Raw genomic sequence first — 20,158 nt, 5'->3', positions numbered from 1 at the left:
AATCGATTTTTCTTACATTCGACTGTGATTAGTTAATGTCTTAAGCTCATTCTACAATTCGTAAACGTAATTGTAAATAATATTATAGTATATAATAATTGTAGTTGTAAGATTTAACCAATCATAGTCAAATATGAGGAAAATACTCGATTATGATTGGTTAATTCTTACAACTATAATCACTTATAACTACGTTTACACAATTGTAGAATAGGCTTAAGATTCCATTTCCAAGGATGCGCCAACTGTTTTGAACATGGCGGCTGTTCTTTGACCAATCAAAACCCCAAATTGTAAAATGAAATGGTAACTACCATGTGCATTCACTTCTGGGGCAAGCATTTGATTAATTACTTCTAATTTAGTGTGCCGCCATTAAGAGTTTATTTCCTAGTATTTGAGTATTCATATTATAGGCTGGTATTCATACATAATCGGTTCTTATTTCTAAGACCTTATATTTAAGACCGTTTTAAGTAATGTTTTAAGTTGCTAATGCGGCCCTTTGATTGGTTCACATCTTAAGACGGTCTTAAATATAAGACTATGAATACCGGTCATAGTCTTAAAAAATACTTTATGTAATATTGTTGTAATATTTAATATACATTTATTTCTATTCCTAATGTTTCTTCTATTATGCACAAAATCTAAAATTGGTTGGTGAATTGCGGCATGCACAATTGAATTACTTTAAAATTTTAAAAAAGCGTCTGACAAATATCAGATATTTTTAAAACATATGCTGATTAGAAGCTTTTAGTCTAAATCAGTCTAATTTGTGTTGCTTGAAATCTCAAAAAAAATTTTACGCTTAAAAAATGAGATAAATAATTTGGGTATTGAAGAGAAAGAAAGTAAAGATATTAAATGCAAAAAGTGCAAGCAACAGACTTATTAACTCATAAATAAATCAAGTAACTCACTCAATCTGTATCAAATATTAAATAAATGATTCAAATGATTGAATCATTTCGACAAGAAGAATGGCGTGACGAGGATAATAATTACAATTCCTTATATTTATTTGTGACATTTCTTTCTCGAGTTCACGTAATATAATATATTTAGTAACTTTATTTACAAGTCATCGACCCACAGTGCATAGACTAAATGTACTTTAGCGTTTGCTCGGGAATCGATTTATTTACAAAAACGTGTTTTCGAGTTACGGAACAATTTTTAAGTCCGCAAATGTAATCGGACAAGTGTCTCATTCACAAATATGTTCCATGAAAGTAGAAGTATAATCACTGCAATTGCGTCTTATAAAAAGATCGAATGAATGTCCCCTTGCGCATCTCATAATTTCACTGTTTCTGTTCTTTCACCAAATATTGGTAAACAGGCTTCGTCGTCATCCAAGAAACGCGAAGCTAAATATAAATACGATACGCTGCTGAAAACGTAGCAATACTTTGTCTCGAGAGAATAGAAATCGCTACCATCAAGCCGACAAACATTATATTCGATGAAGAAACGCGGGGTCCCATAAATCTCTATGTAACGCTAGAACGATCAATGTTTTCAAGTTTCTTTATCGTCCTCATATAATTTAAAAAAATAAAAATTTAACATCTTTAAAATAATAAAGTAAAATTGCAAATCAGACCAGATGTAGAACGATGAAAAGTTATAACGTAGTCATTTTGAATCATAATTATCATTCAAAATCGGTACGAGATGTCTCGGTCGTTCTAGTGTTAGAACATCTTCCAACATTAAGAATCTCATTAAAAATTATTTGCTGAACTTTGCCTGCTTCTATTACACATACGCTGCCTATCTAAAAGACACCACCTATAGAAGTTAGTTTCACAAATTTATTTAAATTACTGTCTGTAAAAAAAACTAAATTCAAGAAATACGAATCCAAACACTGAATAATACAAAACAATATCTCCATGTAATGCCTACATAACTGTAATTTCACATTCAAAGCTCAAGTGGCTTGCTCGCTTTAGCTAAACATAGATCCCTCGTGCACTAGCGGCGTGACTTTCAGATGGGCAGCGAATGTATTAAAAAACCAATTTTTACACATAATACACGCTTTTTATGTCTATATATTCAGTACCTTGCGCTTCTTTTTTCATGTATAGCAAAATAATGTTAGCATAGCAATCGAAAATTCTAATCTCTCTCCTTTTGAAGATACTTGTGCATTCAGATACCAGGTTGAATGACTTTTAAATTCTTTTTACCCTTCATTTTAATGTACTTTGTACACTTGTGGACGCTTAAGATAAACCTACGGTGATAAATCGGTCCAAGATACAGTCTGAAAGATCGTCTTATATATTCGTCGATACATTCGCCAGATGAGAAAATGCTCGATAAACGAAAATGCTACAAAAATGATTCTTATTTCTCTTTCTTTTTCTCTTCATCATAAGCATACAAGTATCATTTGTACCATATAATTCCCTCGATCTTACGAACGCGACGAGTACATTTAGCATAACGTTAGAGTCCCATGAGCAATTTTACATTTTTCGAAATTTCATGAATTTTAAAATTCGTGAATGTCTTTGCAAATAGCTAATGTACCATGTTCGTAATCGTCATCTATGTGTAAATTACTTTCGCAAGATATTTTCTCTCTCTCTCTCTCTCATTCTCATATTATATTATTATAACGTATATATATATAAAATATGTGTTTACATATCTCATATATATTTCATTATATTAAATATAATATAAATATTATATTTATATGTGTTTATATATATCTAGTTGATATATGTAGATAATTCACATATTAATATATCAGTTAAGAATATCTAGTCGATTGTTGAAGTAAATAAATGTTACAAATAGAACTTATATGTATGTGTGTTTTAAAGATGAGCTTGTATCTTTTATAAAATATTGTCATATTATAAAGAATATTTTTTACATATCGGATAACAAACGTACAAGAGACTATTTATCTCTTGCATTTATATAAATAAAATATTCAGACAGCCAGATCCAGTAGCGAAAATAAACGTGTGAATGCGGATTAATGTGCCACTGACGCAAATAATATTTACGCTATATCTAACATATAATATTATGAGCACACATAAAAATCAAAATTATAATGCTTATAGTCTACTATTAGGACGTTTTTCGTAATTACATGTATTACGCAAACCTGAGTTTAATTTTATTTGCAAGCACAAAATAATTATGAAAATTGACTTTATGTGTTTTTCTCCTGAGATTTGAAATTTACTTCGTGTTCCTGATGCAACTCCCCGTACAATTATATACGCAATCATATGCAATAAAGTAAATTATGAATGTAATCGATCTTTAAAAATTAGACTAGGTAACTCGTTTATGTAATGTCAAGCAATAAAAGATAGATATATATTTTTTGATATAAAATTCTAATGTTTGTTTGTTTTTTTATGCAAATATTTTTTTTACACACAAATTATTTTGTTTCTCAAGTAATTCTTTAAGATACGAAAAAAGTTTATAGTTCATTGTGTACTCAATGAACTACAAAAAAAAAAGGGAAAAAAATGCAATTATTCGCGCATGAGACTCTAATGTATAGTTAAACAGTAAACAATATTATCTCTTTTCGAAATGTAAGATGAGATAAACTTTTTACAGAAGTCATCGTTTTAAAGCTGGTCCGATATACATATATATCCTTTTTGTGTAATTACATAGAAATTATATGATCTTGAGATGAATAATTAAATCGAAAGCAACGATATTAATGTCGATCGAAATTCTCAAAATTATTTCGTTCAATTTGATCCTTTATTAACTGATGGAATGTTCTCATTTTCTTTAATTAATTCTACGAACGATTCTTCTATGTATCTTTCGAGCTTCTTTATTAAGAAACAGTTCGTTCTATATATCACTTTCGATCGTGACAATAACTTCGCACTCTCACGCGCTCTTCTACACACGAGAAATATATATTATATATTTATTTTTATAATATGTTTGACTTGTGATGTCACATACTCATTTTATTTCGTACGCTTTTCGTGTTAATAAGATCGCATTGTTTGCAGAAATACGAATAGAATATTAAATACGACACCACCACTCTGTGTAAGTAAATATAATCAGGTGCTAGAGCTTGCAATTCACAAGTTCGAGGAGTTTGCGTATTATTTGCCTAAGGGTTTTTGCAAGTCCCATTGTAAATAAGCAAGCGTGATGTATTCTATAAATAATACTACATTAAACGTATCGATTATCTAGTTCTTATTCCTGTTGGCAACGATACGTTTTTACGTTCGACACATATGTAGTATATAGACTATTTTTATGCCTGTGCTGACAATAATAAAAACATTTTGCTTTGTTCCGAATTTAAGGAACGTAACCGTGCAACAGTCAGTATTTATGAATTAGCAAAATATAATCACAGTATATTCTCATAATATCTATTAACTAACTGAGAAAATGAGAGATTAGAACAGATACGTTCTGAATAAAAAACATATTGAAATTAATTGCTCAAGTCGTCAGATAATTTTCACATTCTTGCTAGATGATAAGACATGTATAGAGTAAGAAACTTGCAGTTCTATCTTAGGCAAATAGATCTTATCATGTGACGTCATTTAGAAAGTACGCACATGAAGCTCTAACAGCTTGTCATATAATCAACAATAAGAATTTTCACATTTTTTCAGTCTTATAAACAATACGTCGTTTTTGTAGAAAGCTGTGTCCTCTTCTTCGTTCTAACGCTTCGTTCTATATCATATACTAATCTGTATATTTGTAGTTTCTAAATAACATTCCGCGAAACTTGGAAAAATGGCTTCACAAACGATATCAAGAATCTTATTCGATAAAAAAAAAGATCTTTTGAAAGAGAAATACCGTCCAACTGATTAATCGACTCTATTTTTAATCAAAAAACATGGCGTTATTTCGATAAATCTCTTGATACGAAGACTTGATAAAAAGATCTACATAGGCGAGCACCAATTTAACGACGTGTATCCAGCATCCGTATAGGAGATGTCACAGGTGCTTCGGACGTAAAGGAGAATGTAGAATACCGATTCTCCGACCAATAGTAGCGTTACCAATGTAATTTCGTGCTTGTAAAGCTGAAACGTAATTTGAGTCCGATGTCACTTTAGTTATGCACTATGGTTGATGCGTGTTGAAGTCTCTCAAGCTCTTCCAATGACAAGACATTCGTTTGTGCAAGCTCTGGAAGCTTGCCAGCCCGAGCTTGAGCGAGAAGCTCTGGGCTAAACCATCGCGCAAGTTGATTAGATGTTGGCGAAAGATCACCTCCGTTACTACCCACAAATCCGAGGCCTGGTGAAGGTTGACGGCCGACTGCCATATTCAACTGCGATCGCATCGTTTGTCCATCTGCACATATGATTCAATGTTGTAATAAAATATCGTTAAAAAAACAAGGGCAAATATTATCGTTGTAGATATATGCGGATTAATCACACAAGATACTAAAAACGAGAATAATTTGCCAATTTTATTTATATAATATAACGATAGCGTATAAAATTTTCTAGCGTAAAGCATTTCAATGTAGTTGACAATTGTTTACTTAGTTTAATCCAAAGGAGACTAAATGACATCATGATAGAATTAAGTGAAGGAGAGCTAAGAATAATTTATTTTTCCGATTTCTGAACACCGTTGCATACAATTTGATTTGGGAGGGAAGAAACACCTGAAAATTAATGTAAATAGGATAAGGAGAGAATTTTATAAATATTGATGTTGATAGGTAGAGAGACGTCGAGGATCGTTTGATTTGTTAGAAATTATTTCAAAACATTCGTAGTGTTAATACTTCATCGAATCATTACCTGTACGATTAGAATTGTAGTTTTGGCTCATGACAAGTTGCATAGGCGTATTTACAGCCCTTTGTGGCGGTTGTTGTTGCATGTTAACAGTTCCATGCGGTGGTGGTGGTTGCATATTAGTGAGATGCGTTGGGACTTGCTGTGTCTTCATCTGGGTATTCATAGGATTTGATCTCTGATTCATAATCGAGTTTTGCGCTATATTATATTGTGGAACATTATGATGCGGTAACGAAGTTGCCATTGTGTGTTTGGATCGTGCTGGGTTGCCGTAAACATTCGACACTGTTCTATGCTGTTGTTGGAATTCCGCACTTCCCGTATTATATTGGAACTGATTGCTACTAGTGTTGCTGTTATTACCTTTTACTATAGGTCGACCTGAAATTAAAATTAGAATATTAAAAGTAGTTGACAGCTACACCATATTGCTTATCTTAAAATAAATCTTTTATCTGAACGATATTCACGAAAATAAGACTTTTCTAATAAAAAAATTCTTTACAATTCTATATTTAATGATATTAACCTGGATGCTGTTTGAGAGATGGATTCGACCATGTCGATTGAACGGGTTGCGATCGCAATGCAGTATGTCGAGATAGAGCTCCCTGTGCAAGTAATTGAGCCGCAGCAGACTGCATTTGTTGCATCTGAGAAGCCTGAGTTTGTGTAGACAATTTGGGTGGCTCATTGCTGCTTCCTACATTCAGATACATAATAATTTTATAATGATAAACAATTATTTGACTTTGTCGAACATTTGATATAAGTACAAACGTTAATGCTTTCTTAATATGAATGCTTTCCTTAAAAAAAAAACAAAAAAAAAAAAAAACAAAAAAACAAAAAAAAACAAAAATAAAGCATCTAGCAGTATAAACAAATATTTTTTTCAAAATTAAATGCTTAAATTTATGTAATAAAATTTATATATGTACATATACATATACACCTTGTAAAGCAATTAAATATTTATCAAATTATTCATTGAAGTTCTGTATTCTACCATTTTCCTATTTTTTATCAATTATCTTATGATCGTCATTTTATATATAACAATTATATAAAATTACGTTGTGTGTAAATAAAATATCATATTGTGAAAATTATATTCTGAATATAATATTAATCGTAATTGTAATGCTTTCATAAGAATAATAATAAATGCAGCTGTTGTTAAATATTTATTTATATTACATTCATTTTCTGTAATAGCGCATGCAATTTTGGCAAACATAAGGATTAAGCACAAATATGGCAAAATTAGGAAAATGAAAATAGAAGTTCAATACATATATTGATAAAAAGATGCAACACAGGAGAAAGTGTGAGCGTGTGTAAAAAAAAGAAAAGTTAAAGCAGATGAGACAGGATCAATAAAGCTTTTTATTATAAAAGAAACTATTTCAACATTCTATTCAAAAATGTAATAAATCTATGTTAAGAAATGAAGAGTTTATTTTATAAAGTGCTTTTTTAATCACATATAAAATAAAAATTATATTTCAAAATATGTCACATTAAACCTTTCAAACCATGCCGCGGACATTAAACGAAGAAACAAAACAGCTGCTTTTCATTATAACGCAAAAATAATAAAAAGAAAAATATAGCTTCAAATGATTAAGAATTTGCTATTTTATGAAATATTATGTGCACTTTATCAAACTCCTCATTGACGTAACAGCACAATTAAACATTTTCACCGGTTGTGAGTAAAGTAACATTTTGCAAATCAACGTTCTTTATCTCGTCTGATGATGTAGATGCGGTCACTTTATTTTCGTCTACCAACGTTTCTAATTCAGATGATTTTTTTAATGCCTCATCAAGCGAGACACAATCATTATTGTTGGTATCGTTATCATCTACTACATCAGATTTTGTTGTTTTTGCATCGTCGTTTGCATTTTCATTAACATCATCAAGGAAAACATTTTCCTTCGTTGTGTTAATTTTCGAAATATCTTCTGTATCTTTTTTCTGCTGTAATGCGCACAAATATTTGGTCTTTAATGCCGATTCTTCCATATCGAAAGTGGTATTGTTACTTGTACGATTAACTATAGCAGAATGCAGGAAAATCATTTTAAGAGTCTCATTTTGCACCTGATTGACAGAATCAGAAAACTTAGAGAGATTAATAGAAGAAGCCGCGGTGAGTATGGGACAATTATTTTGAGACATGCGAGAATTAATATTTCCATTAATAATTGCAGGAGTGATAGAAGAGGTCGTTTCTACTTGGCAGAATTGATTCACACCGTCAGGTTCCTTATCAGCAGTCATTTTGCGTAAAACGGAGGTTGGAGTGAAAGCAAGCGGACTCGCTGTTTGCTTAGCTGGTGAATTAACGGGACTTGACGTGCGCTGCTGCTGAACTTGCTGTTGTTGCTGCTGCTGTTGCTGTTGCTGCTGTTGTTGTTGTTGATCCTGTCGCTTACGGAAATTCTCACGCTGTTCCTCCAACTTCTTCTTGATTAAAGCACTTTGCATTATAGACTGAGTATGCATAACAATTTCCCTTGGAGATGGTACTCTATGCGGTATCACTGTTACATAATAATTTACAATATTAATTTTCTTAAATTTTTTTTTCAACTTCAATGATATCGCCCAATATATAATTTAAATTAAAATTATTTATCCAATTATATTACATTATATAGCCTTTTTGTCATGTAATTTTAAACAGAAATATTTATGTATTTAAAAGATGAAAGATGATAATATAAAATAATATAAAATAATATAAAAAAATTAATAAAATATAAAGTTTAATGTATTTATTATATTACCTGGATGTTGTACTGTTAAAGTACTAGGATTAGTTGTTAAATTTGGTGATATTATCGGAGGTGGACAATAAGCTGCATTCCACACAGTACAAAATCATTCAATTTAATAAAAATTAGAGCTCCTAAGTTTTTAATTAGCCTTTAGATAATAAAAAAGGATTTAGAAAGGATATTGACATGTAAAATATCTTACCGTTATTCATAGGAGATGGAATTCTCTGCTGTTGTTGCTGATACAGCATCTGTTGTAGAATATGTTCTTGAGGGATAGGAGCAGCAGGATGAGGATGTGGACTTATCGTACGAGGTGTGGTGCCACCATACATTTTTAAAATGTTCACCAGCACTTCTCGATGACGATGTTGCATTGCAGGATTCTATCAAAAATAAAATTCATATAATTAATAAATGTTGATTATACAGATTATCATAAATAACTGACCTGCAACTGTTGTATTAGATGTTGCCTAGTGATCTCCCCTTGTTGTAAACCTTGAATAATTGCTTGAGCTTCCGGTCGTTGCAAAAGCTCTTGGCTCGACGGGACATTATTTATCATCATTTGCATCTCCGCCGGCACTGGACTGACACCTAACATCCGTTGATTACCCATCATCATCGATAACATATCGGAATGTCGTTGTTGTTGCTTTTGTTGCTGTTGTTGTTGCTGCTGCTGTTGTTGCTGCTGCTGCTGTTGTTAATATTACATATTCATTTGTCAAAATTCATTACATTAATCACTAAACAAAGAATGATGTATGTCATACCTGTATTTGCAAGACTTTCATTAAATTCTCATGTTGCATCTGAACCTGATGGGGATGTTGAGTAGGGCCAAGGGGACCAACGTGATTAAATGTTGTAGTATGAATTGGTTCAGCGGGCGGCTGCTGATGTGGCATCGATGACTGTTGGGTTTTCAGTTGCGAATTAAGTAACTGAAAAACAAAGAATGAAAGAAATGCAAAATATATGCGTTAATTAACATAGCAAAAAATTAAATGTAACTTACTTGCATTAACGTTACAGGTTGTTTTTGAGTGATAGGTCCGTTAGCTGCAGGCACAGCTTGTCCTCCAGTCACTTGAGCAAGCTAAAAAAAAATTGTTTTAATGCATTTTGAATAAAGTAAAATTATCACGTATCGACTTACCAGTTTCTTAAAAGCAGAGAGATCTTCAGTCTTATTTACACGGGGTGCATCAGTCGAAGTCGCAGGTGGAGGAGCACCACCCCGCATACGTGCTTCCAATTCTTCCAAACTATGCACAACTTTACCACCAACTTCTAGAAAAAAATTTATACCTATTATGTATCACTATAATCTATTTACTCAATGACAATATTTATCCAAATGACATCTATCTTACCCAAATCTTTGAGAGAACAATTTTTCATCATAGGTATAGCCGTATTACTCGCGTCACCCTGTCCATTTTGATTCGGCTTATTACCGCGATGTAACATCTCGAGTAACTTGACGCCATTTGTTGCCGTATTAGCATTATTGGTCGTGTTGGCCGGAGAAATTGGTGCGAAATAGGTGTTCGATTCCGTCACCGATGGTATTTGAATATTTGGCTCAGTGATATCGTTCAATAAATTGTTCAGCAATTCATCTTGTATGGAAGCTCTACGACTATCCGCCTGCTGAACTGGACTTTCTCTTTTAAACCATTGGCTGAATCGCGAACCAGTACCACTATTCGACCCAACTCCATTCTAAATAAAAAGAAAAAAATCATTTAACATAAAGAAGTGAAATAATTTTAAATGTTTGAAGTACAAATATTATATAACTCACCGTCAATAATCCAGAAACGCCAGGGAACGTATCAGATTTCAGGAACTCATCCAGATTAAAATCTGGATGCGAGTCCTCTTGATTTTGATTTGCGCCAGAGTTCTCACCCGATTCAGAAGTCGGTTCGGTACTCTCATTGATGTCATTCTCTTTGTTCTGAGTAATAGATTGTTCAGTTTGTTCAGAAATTGGAGAATGTGGCGCCGGTACAGCGTTTATAGGCTGATCCATGACAGTTGGAGTGCTGCGTCCTTTAGGGCCTGCTGAATTCTCATTCGATTTGTCTTCTTTCTCTGTGGCATTCCTCTTGCCCCGTTTCTTTTGCGCGGCAGTTTGTTTCTTACTCTTGGTATTACTACTGCTCACTACTTTTTCCTCCGGAATATCTTCAAAGCCTCTGAGCTCAATTGTATCGTGTTGCGATGTAGGTCCCGAGCTGAACCATTCTGGTTCGTCCGAATCGCGATTGTCACTATAAGTTCGTCGACGATCATTGCTGTATCTCTTTTCGCGTCCGCGATCCTTATCACGTTCCATTTGATGATTATTCCGTTCATTTCGGTCTATTCCTCTATCGCCACGATCGCGCTCTCTCTCGCTACGATCTCCATAATCTCGGCCGAATGATCTCCGCTCAAACCTCTCATCTCGCTCACGCAGATTATCGCGATCACGTTCCCTTTCTCGCATATCACGATCTCTATCTCGTTCCTTCCCGTCACGATTATCTCTATTATCACGATCACGCAGAGAGCCACCAGCAGCCGTACCTGATCTAAAACCATAATCCGCACGTTCAGAATCGATCTTTTCGTTTTCCGCTCTAAAGTCCCATATATCCCGTGTTAAAATTCTGCCGCTACCGATTCGACGAACAGGTTCACGATGACTGACCTGTAAAATATTTCATAATTATGTTTATAAACAGAACACAAAGCGATATAAATGAAAATAGATAGAAACGCATGTCTCGGAAAAAAAGAAAATTGCGAAATGACTGCGTACTTCTGTTTTGCCAATCGGACTCTCCGGACGTCGGTTTGGTGGCTGATTCACGTTAACAAAACATCCCGAATTAAAACTTCTCCGTTGGGGGCTCAAAACAATGCCGTCTTGCTCTTTACGTATTCGGTCTCGTGGATCACCATTATTACGTCGCTTACTATGATTCTCAGTGATTTGATCACCACGTCCAGTTCTTTCTTCTTTCGGGGGTGTATCGCTACGCTTTCTATCCGAATGCCAACGTTCGGGATCCCAAACACCTCTTGAGCTGTAAAAGGAACAAATTGATGATTAACGAGACAAATATCGATATCTCGATAATTCGAAAGATCCCAAATCTTCATAACTTACTTGTTATAAGCGATATCTAGAAATGTAGGCCTACGTCTAGATAATCGCAAATTTTTTATCAGCATTAGATCTTCCTAAAAAAAAAAAAAAACAAAATATATAGAATATATATATACACACACACACAGGATGAATATAGAATAGTAGCAGTCTCTTAAGTCAACAGCACACGATGCTTGCTTTCTTGCTAAATTGCTTACGTTTTGGTAAATTATTAGAAATTCTGCATTCTGTGTGGTGTACTTCCAATAATTTACTAAAACACAAGCAATCAAGGAAAATAAGCATCGTGCCACAGATATTATACTTTTGCAGTTGCAGTCGACAATTCATCTTCCATGATAAAAATCTAGTTCAACCATTAACATTCACCTTGTATATCGCAAGGGGCAAAACTCGGCATATTATTTTGAGAAATTCTAACAATTTCAAAGCAATATTTACCCGAGAATATTGAAACTGTGGTCTAGAACGGCCTATTTCGACGATTGAAGCGTCGGTCACTTCACCAGCCACCGACATCGATATAATGGCTTCATCTCCTATAAAATAAAAAAATAATAATAATATAAAATAATTGTAATATGAGAAAAATGTGTTCAGACAGCTTCGTTGAGTGATCAAATCTCATCAAAATGTAACAGTAACAATCTACCAAGAATTCTTACTGCGCATTCTTATAAATGCGATCAAAAAGACTGGCGTAACGCGATCGTACTTACGGAAGGTCACTCGCTTCAGAAGATTGACGGATTTGTTTTTTCGAAACCAACGGCAGGATCTAGTTTGCATAACCAGGATATCCAAAAAAGGAGACCCAGTCGGGCCGACTAGCGGTCGTTTCCGCGGTCGGCGATACCAATTCGAGCCGATAAATCGTTCAACGGCAACGAATCTCATTGTAATATCGTTTGTCTTGCCTCAAATAAGCCGACTACGAGAAAGCCTTTATCTGTTCGGCCGTTCTGCCCTATCTAACCGTTCGTGATGTTTCCTCGCGCAACAACCGTTCTCAGCAATGTAAACAAACAGGTAAAGGGCAAACGAGGGTCAATAAATTCCCAGGATAAAGTTCCGTCACGAAATACGTTGCTCCGTAAGTCAGAAAATGATATTATTCCACACACAAACGATTTGTCTCTAAAATTTCTATTCCTTAAGAATCAATAAAAAAAAACTCCAGATCTATATCAGAAATCTCTTTTTCTTTCACTTTTTTTCTTGGCCTTGAAATCGGCGAAACGATTTTAAGTACACTCGTCTTATCCTTTGAAGCAAAGCAGTTTAGAAAAACAAATTCCTATATTTCTCGTGTTTCTTCGTAAAGAGAAAAAAATGTTAAATGTCCGACTTTTTCAATATACCAAACTTTAGAATATTTCTTATCAAAACAATTATATATTTGATGTTAGATATTAACAGTTTTCTATGTGTCCACTGCTTGTATAATACCCGCACAACTTGATACAGAAACAATATATGTAAACCGTCGTGTAAGCAGAGTACAGTGCAGACTGACTGATTCAAATCGTCTTCAGACAAGATACCTCTCTTACAAACCAATCAAAGCCTTCCTGAGAAGATCCCAGATAAGTAAGCATTTGATTGGCCATGGACGAAATCATTTAAATATAACTGATTCTTATCTAAGAAAATTTTCAGAAATTATGATTATCTTATAACAAAAAATACAATATAATCAGAATAATGCGTGCTATTAGATATTAGAACATGTAAAAAAATATTAGATACAAGTAATATTCTTTGTTCAATCTAGAAATTTATGTATATCTTTTATGTAGTAGGTACTTTGAAGAAAATGTGGAATTTTGTCAATTCAGTATAAATATTTGAAAGATTGTTTGCTGTGTATGGATGAATAGACTCGAAAGACTATGAGAAAGAGAACAGAAATGAAAAAGCCAATATTGATGCCACAAGTCCTAAACATGTTAATCATTAATAACGAAGGCAAAGAAAGACAATTCCCATTTATATATCTCAAAAATAAATTAAAAGATGACAAATGATAAAGAAAAAAAATAAAGGGATTAGTAAAAAGTGATAAAACAAGTTGAGATTTGTTAGTTCAGTTTTAACTTGCATACAGTAATCCATAGATTATTCTGTATTTACATGGGCTACTTTCCTTTTAGGAGAAACACAGTCGACATAAACGTTATTCTATCTTTCTTTGTTGTTCAATGAATAACAAAAATAAAAGAACATTTGTATTGACTGTTTCCTAAAAGGAATTAAGCAGGTCGAAAATAGATCGCTTTGTACATTAAAGTAAGTACTTTAATCTTCTGTAATATTTCAGCAAGCAAATATAGGAGCATCAAAATATGTGTTCCTTCAAATTCACGTTGATTTCTACCTTACAAGAATCAACAGTGAATCCAGTTTTATTGCGTTTCCGCGTTTGAATTTTTGTTCTTTTTCAGCATAAAGAATGTAACGTTTATGTAATAAAAGAGATTAGTTTTCTGTGGCTAAACTAGTGTATACTTTTAAATTAAAAGTGAAATAGATATATGTTTGATATCGAAAACGAGAAAGAGTTCTAGTGCAGTCTAGTACAGGAACAGAAAACAGACTAATTGATTGATTAATGAAAGAGAGAGAGAGAGAGAGAGAGAGAGAGAGAGAGAGAGAGAGAGAGAGACGTTCATTTCTATCAATATAGATTAACTTTAATTTTGGTTTAATTTATTATACTTTTTATCCTTTTCTAATTTTTAGAACAAGATAAAAAGTTAAACTAAGATTACAGTTAATCTAGTTTTCAAAACATTCTCTTCAAGCAAAAATCTTATTAGATATAAAGTCTGCTCATTTTAGCTGAATTTCTTGCACACAGTTCATCTTTTCTTTTTTCTCTCCAACAAGAAAAGAAAAAAGGGAAAGGTAAACTGTGCAAAAAGTTCAACTAAAAAGAACAAGTACACATTACGTGTATTATATATATATATATATATATATATATATATATATATATATATATATATTTCCTCGTAGAGGACGTTTTAGAATGTAGCTGTACATTGGTAAAACCGGCAAGAAAAAAAAAAGAATAAACTTATCATAAACGAGCGAACTCGCGAGGTTATCTGCCATATACCCTTAGATTTCCAGCACCATGTCCGAAACAAGGAACGAAAAAAGAAAATAAAATTGTCGATCAATCGACTCGTACCTTCTTCCTTCTTCGTGGCCACCTTCGCAGCTGCCGTTGTCGTCGTCGTAGTCGACGCCGTTGTCGCCGTTGTTGTCGTCGTCGTGGTGGTCGTCGCCGTCGGCGGTAGCGGTGGCTGCTGCTTGTCACTTGTCACAGACTCGACGGACATCGCGCCGTTGATCGCGTCGGCCTTTCGTCGATTGCCAGAGGGGTAGGATGGGGTGTCCTGCGCGGATACCGGCGTTTCCGTCCCTTGTGATTCGCTATCTTTTCCGAGATGCGATCTCTATCTATGTCTCTCGTACACCATACACCACACAGAACGGTGGCACGTAACACACCCGCACACACAGACACAGACACACGCAAAAATGTGCGCGCGGGCGCGCGTACGATATACACGCGCGCACACGCACACACACACTCTCTTTCTCTCTCGCGCGCGCGCGCACGGGACGCGCGCGATCGCTCTAGCTAAGCTCGCACGTCTACACGCGCATACTCACACGCACGCACACGTATACACGGGGGCGCGCGCTCGCGCACCTTTTTACACTTACTAGTTTACACCTCTAAATATATATATATATATATAATATATATTGCTTAGTACTGCTTAGTATCACAGACTGGTTTTCCCTTTCTACGTGTCGTGACTTGGCCAACGATCGACGAAGCTTCGATGGGACGATGTGTCCTTCTTCTTGCCGTTTCGACAGCGAGATGAACGATTAGTGGACAGGAGAAAGAGAAAGAGAGAAAGAGAGAGAAAGAGAGAAAAGGGGGAGGGGGAGAGAAGAGAAAAGAGAGAGCAAAGAGTGTGTTTATTGGGATAAAGGAGATTGTACGGGAGGGAGAGAGAGAGAGAGAGAGAGAAAGAGAGAGAGAGAGCACGAGTGAGAGTTTACACGCGAAGCTGCGCAAACGAATGGGCCCTGACGATTCTGCGAATGGCACGATCGCAGGATCTTTTCGTCGCGTGTCGCCCAACGGTCATCAACATGTCACAACACGGCCCGTATAAGTGCAGCAGCTCGCCGCCGATAACCGTCAGTCCATCGATCTCCGTATATCACACACAACAAAATAAACGGCTCGTGTACACACACGCGCGCGCACGCACTGGTTTCTCACTCGCGGTGCTATGCAAAAATAGAAAATGGCTGCGCGATCCCCACTTCTGCCGCCGCTGTTTCTTCCGAGCCCGACCGATCGCCTGGCTCTTCACTCTTCCTTGCCTCGCCTCGCCTCGCCTCGCCTTGCCTGCCTTCCTGCCTCCGCGATCCCATGCAATGTCTAGACGAACGTTTTTCACCGAGGGGGATCGGAAACAGGGAGATGGAATTTGCGGCACAAGTTCTAAAAACACGGTGGAAAGGGACGAACGATATGAGGAAAGCGCTGTCATCGATGAAGGTTCGACTGGGTTCGACGTGCGACGGGCCGGGCGGACCACTAGAATTCCTCGACGATTAAAGCCTGTTCACAATGGCTAAATTCAGCCGTCACTCGTCAGGAGCTCAACAGTTGAGTGAGCGCTCGCTGCTGTTGACGTATTTTTCTAGATTAAAAATACTTATTGGATGATCTAAAAGAATACATCAATAGTAGCGAACGCTCGCTCAACTATTGAATTCGTTGGGTGCATTCAGAACGACTATGAACTGAAATAAAAGTTCCATTTTACATTTGATGCGCGTGATGTGTAATTTTATCCTTGTTGCTCATCAAATATTAAAAAGGGATAAAATTATTTATGCGCATTATGTGTAAAACAGAACTTTATATCAGTAAAAAAACTTTCAACTGTTACAAAATAAATATTTTACTTAACGTAACCAATTATGAATCTAAAAACGGAAAAAAACAGATTGTTTAATGCTTTTCATACTTCGCTTTCAGCGAAATAAAATCCAACGTAATTCGAATAAATTCGTTATAAAATTCAAGCGATCCTGCATTTGTATCAAAATGCTAAAATGTGTTTTCATTGAGAGAGAAAACGTAGAGAAAATTTACAAATATATAATCATGAAATAGTCGCCTGTGATTGGTGCGCGCCTCCATGCGATTGATTATTGGCCAATTGAGAATCGCTACTTCTCTAAACCAATGATGTTTCAATGATTTCTCATAACAAAGAGCATAGCATTTAAAAGCCATATAACGCACGTGTTAATTTGCACGTTTTATATTTATGACAAAATGATAAATTACAGATTCTTCGTTATGATTGCGAGACATACTTGTCATAATGCGAAGCTTTTTACAAATGTTTCATCACAATTTTATTGTAAGTATATACTGAGTTTGGTTATGTCTGTTTAAAGGGATAAATTTGTTTCAAACGTTAAATTATAACGATTGTTAAGATGTTAAGATATTTATCATATTGCAGCCTCGGACCTCACGTTCGTTCCCAAATGTTATCCAGCATCAACAGAGGATGTGATGAGATTAAAAGAATTTGTCGATAGACATCATCATCTATGCGTGTTAACCGGAGCAGGAATATCCACGGAAAGTGGTATCCCCGATTATAGATCAGCCGAGGTCGGTCTTTATGCCCGAAGCAATCGCAAACCAATTCTTTACAAGGAATTTTGTGACAGCGAAGCAATCAGAAAACGATACTGGGCCAGAAATTATATCGGATGGCCAAGGTTTGTCTTTTTGTAATTCAAACACACATATAGATTCCATATATTATTTTAAAAAATTAATAGAGATGTATCAACATCTCTTATCAGCATATGTTTATAGGTTTTCCTCTCTTAAACCAAACATTACGCACGAGATACTGAAACATTTAGAATATATTGGAAAGGTGGGATGTATTGTTACACAGAATGTAGATAATTTACATTTAAAGGCAGGAAGTAAGAAGGTGATAGAGCTGCATGGAACAGCGTTCAGAGTAATGTGTCTGAATTGCGATCATAAAATAAGCAGACACGAACTTCAAAGAGTATTTCAGAAATTCAATCCTTCTATGATCGCAACTACTCAGATGATAAGACCTGATGGTGACGTAGAATTGTCACAGGTATATACAAGTCATATTTATATATATGCACATTTATACTTGCAATGTTTTAAATGCTATGTGTATTATTTTTAATAAAATATGTTTGACAGGCACAAGTGGAAGGTTTCAATGTTCCTGCTTGTGACAACTGTAGTGGCATTTTGAAACCAGATATTGTATTCTTTGGGGACAATGTATCACATGAGAAAGTACAAAACGTGAAAGATAATGTAGAGAATCTAGATGCTTTGCTAATTCTAGGAACAACTCTTAGTACATTCTCCGCATACAGAATTGTATTACAAGCGATTGATGCCAAGAAACCAATAGCAATAGTAAATATTGGCGAGACTAGAGCTGATAAGTGTATAAATTTAAAAGTAGAAGGAAGATGTGGAGATATTCTACCAAAGATTTGGCAGCTGAATATTTCAAAGGATTGTATAAGATGATAATAAAAATGAATAACTTTTAAATTATTAATTACATTAACTTAGCCAATTATTAAATATTATCAAAGATATTGTACAATGTATTATTAGGTGTTGGAATTAATTCGTAGCGTTTTACAAGTGATGGGAAGTACTTTCATTAATGTATTTTTTAATGCTCATGTGAAATAAATAACATTCTTTCATTAAAAACGCTACGAATTAATTCCAACACCTAATATAATATTTTATTGTTATAAATATTAATTGTTTAATATATGTATCATAACATTTTAATAGACAATATTCAATTTAAATATAAAAATAATTAAACAGATGAAAATTTCTTGGAAAATCGTATGTTCCTTTTATTTAATTCTGTAGTTATTTCTTTGAATATTTTATAAGTATTTGTAATACATTAATCTTATCAATGGGAAGACTTTGCCTCCTTTGCGTTTTGTAAACTTTGAGTGATATACAGTTTTGCTAAGCTTTGAGCACAGAATTGCGAAATATGTTCACTATATGTATTAATTTGTCCAGCAACAATCATTGGATTTAATCTTGGCGGAACTGGGAGGGGTCTCATCAACTTATTGATATCATCATCGGGTAACGGTGGTTCGTCCTTTGCAGCCCTGGCAGCGTTTTCTTGAGCTCTCTTGGCCAAGAGCCTATTCTTATCTTGTTGCTGTCGAACCACCAATTGTTGATATCTATTAAACTTCATCGCTTCCTGATTTAATTCATCCACTCGATCCATTAAGCATCTTAACTGGTTCTCTAACACTGTGGCTGTTCCAAGATCCAGATACTTCGTACCCTGTTCCTCAGGAATCATTTCATCCAATTCCGACATCATGATATTCGTAAGATTACTGTTCTTTATGACTACTGGGATTTCAACAAAGAGACTTTCATATCCAATCTTTAAAGTGCGCAGAGCTTCAGGAGTAAACTCATTTTCCTTGTACATCTGTATCGCTTGTGGAGTGAGTCGATACGCTTTAAGAGTCAGGAAACCTCTGGCAGATTTCGCTGTGTCATAAATAAGAACAACTGATTCCTCGATAGAAGTTTGATAATGGTACTGCGACTCCAACAGAGATAGATTCAAAAAATTGCCGACATCTGCACTTTGATACCAACCGACATGGAAGTGGTCAACGTTCACCCTATATATCATTAAAATAATATCTTAGTAATAATTTTTAAGATACAGCTAGGTTATTTCTGAACATCCATATTGACACGTACCATCTCAATCTCCGCATCATAGCGAGCTGATACTCTTCCTCATCCATGATCTCATCATTCTTGGGAAACGGGAAACAGTTGGTGATTTCCAAACGATTCTGCACAACCAAGCCGAGAAGAGCGCCCTGGGCAACCTCCATGTTGCCAGAGGATTCCTCGTGACAGTGTTTCACCATCTTCATCACCACCAGTCCGTCGCATTGCACATAGTCAATACGCGGTTCCACCTCGGGAATCCTTCTCGACGTCGTTCTCGAAACCATTTTTGATAAATTTCTCGTAGTTACAACAAAATTACATTCAACCACTCGGACAATCGACGTCGAAAGGTTAGCTGAAAAAGACAGCACGCCGATTGTGACGTCACTACACGCCCTTCTTCCACTTTCTCCTTCCTCTTCTTATGTAGCGTTTTCATTTGCTATCATTAACCAATCATAATGCGATATTAGTTCCGCGTTCAATAAGTGTCGGC

At 35.0% G+C, this 20,158-nt stretch overlaps 3 protein-coding genes across 8 annotated transcripts; 1 reads left to right on the top strand and 2 right to left on the bottom strand.

Annotated features, from left to right (window-relative positions):
* Positions 1 to 1,017: 1,017 nt before the first annotated feature.
* LOC105147551 (uncharacterized) lies at positions 1,018 to 16,378 on the bottom strand. Of its 6 annotated transcripts, none has more exons than XM_011058647.2 (16): positions 14,983 to 16,378; positions 12,228 to 12,325; positions 11,784 to 11,857; positions 11,433 to 11,700; positions 10,428 to 11,321; positions 9,994 to 10,345; positions 9,777 to 9,910; positions 9,636 to 9,716; positions 9,391 to 9,561; positions 9,063 to 9,314; positions 8,814 to 8,997; positions 8,621 to 8,692; positions 8,087 to 8,374; positions 6,349 to 6,522; positions 5,820 to 6,200; positions 1,018 to 5,358 (listed from the first exon to the last, which is right to left on the bottom strand). In XM_011058647.2, the coding sequence occupies exons 1-16, from the start codon at positions 15,131 to 15,133 to the stop codon at positions 5,114 to 5,116; spliced, it is 3,819 nt and encodes a 1,272-aa protein (XP_011056949.2). In that variant the 5' UTR covers positions 15,134 to 16,378; the 3' UTR covers positions 1,018 to 5,113. The 6 variants fall into 6 exon arrangements, with proteins under 6 accessions (XP_011056949.2, XP_087262021.1, XP_087262020.1 ...); XM_087405895.1 differs by having other exon boundaries at positions 9,063 to 9,311; XM_087405894.1 differs by lacking the exon at positions 14,983 to 16,378 and adding an exon at positions 12,506 to 13,597 and having other exon boundaries at positions 9,063 to 9,311.
* Positions 16,371 to 18,972, top strand: Sirt4 (NAD-dependent protein deacylase sirtuin-4). The gene is made up of 5 exons (XM_011058646.2): positions 16,371 to 16,490; positions 17,184 to 17,257; positions 17,363 to 17,627; positions 17,728 to 18,010; positions 18,103 to 18,972. The coding sequence occupies exons 1-5, from the start codon at positions 16,453 to 16,455 to the stop codon at positions 18,442 to 18,444; spliced, it is 1,002 nt and encodes a 333-aa protein (XP_011056948.1). The 5' UTR covers positions 16,371 to 16,452; the 3' UTR covers positions 18,445 to 18,972.
* On the bottom strand, positions 18,767 to 20,078 carry eIF3h (eukaryotic translation initiation factor 3 subunit h). The gene is made up of 2 exons (XM_011058649.2): positions 19,684 to 20,078; positions 18,767 to 19,601 (listed from the first exon to the last, which is right to left on the bottom strand). Exons 1-2 carry the CDS (start codon positions 19,944 to 19,946, stop codon positions 18,854 to 18,856), a joined length of 1,011 nt encoding a protein of 336 aa, XP_011056951.1. The 5' UTR covers positions 19,947 to 20,078; the 3' UTR covers positions 18,767 to 18,853.
* Between the last annotated feature and the right edge of the window lie 80 nt (positions 20,079 to 20,158).

This window comes from Acromyrmex echinatior, chromosome 4, assembly GCF_024713525.1.
Source record: "Acromyrmex echinatior isolate Ae372 chromosome 4, ASM2471352v2, whole genome shotgun sequence".
Classification (NCBI taxonomy): Eukaryota; Metazoa; Arthropoda; class Insecta; order Hymenoptera; family Formicidae; genus Acromyrmex; species Acromyrmex echinatior.
This window is presented reverse-complemented; position numbering and strand designations above follow the sequence as displayed.

What these genes read in the sequence shown, in the direction of transcription:
- LOC105147551 (XM_087405892.1), bottom strand. Translation starts at nt 12,683, where the DNA reads ATGAGATTCGTTGCCGTTGAACGATTTATCGGCTCGAATTGGTATCGC. An exon ending in CACAGTTTCAATATTCTCGG is followed by an intron (nt 11,858 to 12,227) that starts GTAAATATTGCT and finishes TTTTTTTTTTAG; the next exon opens with GAAGATCTAATGCTGATAAA. An exon ending in CTACAATTCTAATCGTACAG is followed by an intron (nt 5,359 to 5,819) that starts GTAATGATTCGA and finishes TCATATGTGCAG; the next exon opens with ATGGACAAACGATGCGATCG.
- Sirt4 (XM_011058646.2), top strand. Translation starts at nt 16,453, where the DNA reads ATGGCTAAATTCAGCCGTCACTCGTCAGGAGCTCAACA. An exon ending in TGTTTCATCACAATTTTATT is followed by an intron (nt 17,258 to 17,362) that starts GTAAGTATATAC and finishes ATCATATTGCAG; the next exon opens with CCTCGGACCTCACGTTCGTT. An exon ending in GTGACGTAGAATTGTCACAG is followed by an intron (nt 18,011 to 18,102) that starts GTATATACAAGT and finishes TATGTTTGACAG; the next exon opens with GCACAAGTGGAAGGTTTCAA.
- eIF3h (XM_011058649.2), bottom strand. Translation starts at nt 19,946, where the DNA reads ATGGTTTCGAGAACGACGTCGAGAAGGATTCCCGAGGTGGAACCGCGT. An exon ending in ATGATGCGGAGATTGAGATG is followed by an intron (nt 19,602 to 19,683) that starts GTACGTGTCAAT and finishes AATGATATATAG; the next exon opens with GGTGAACGTTGACCACTTCC.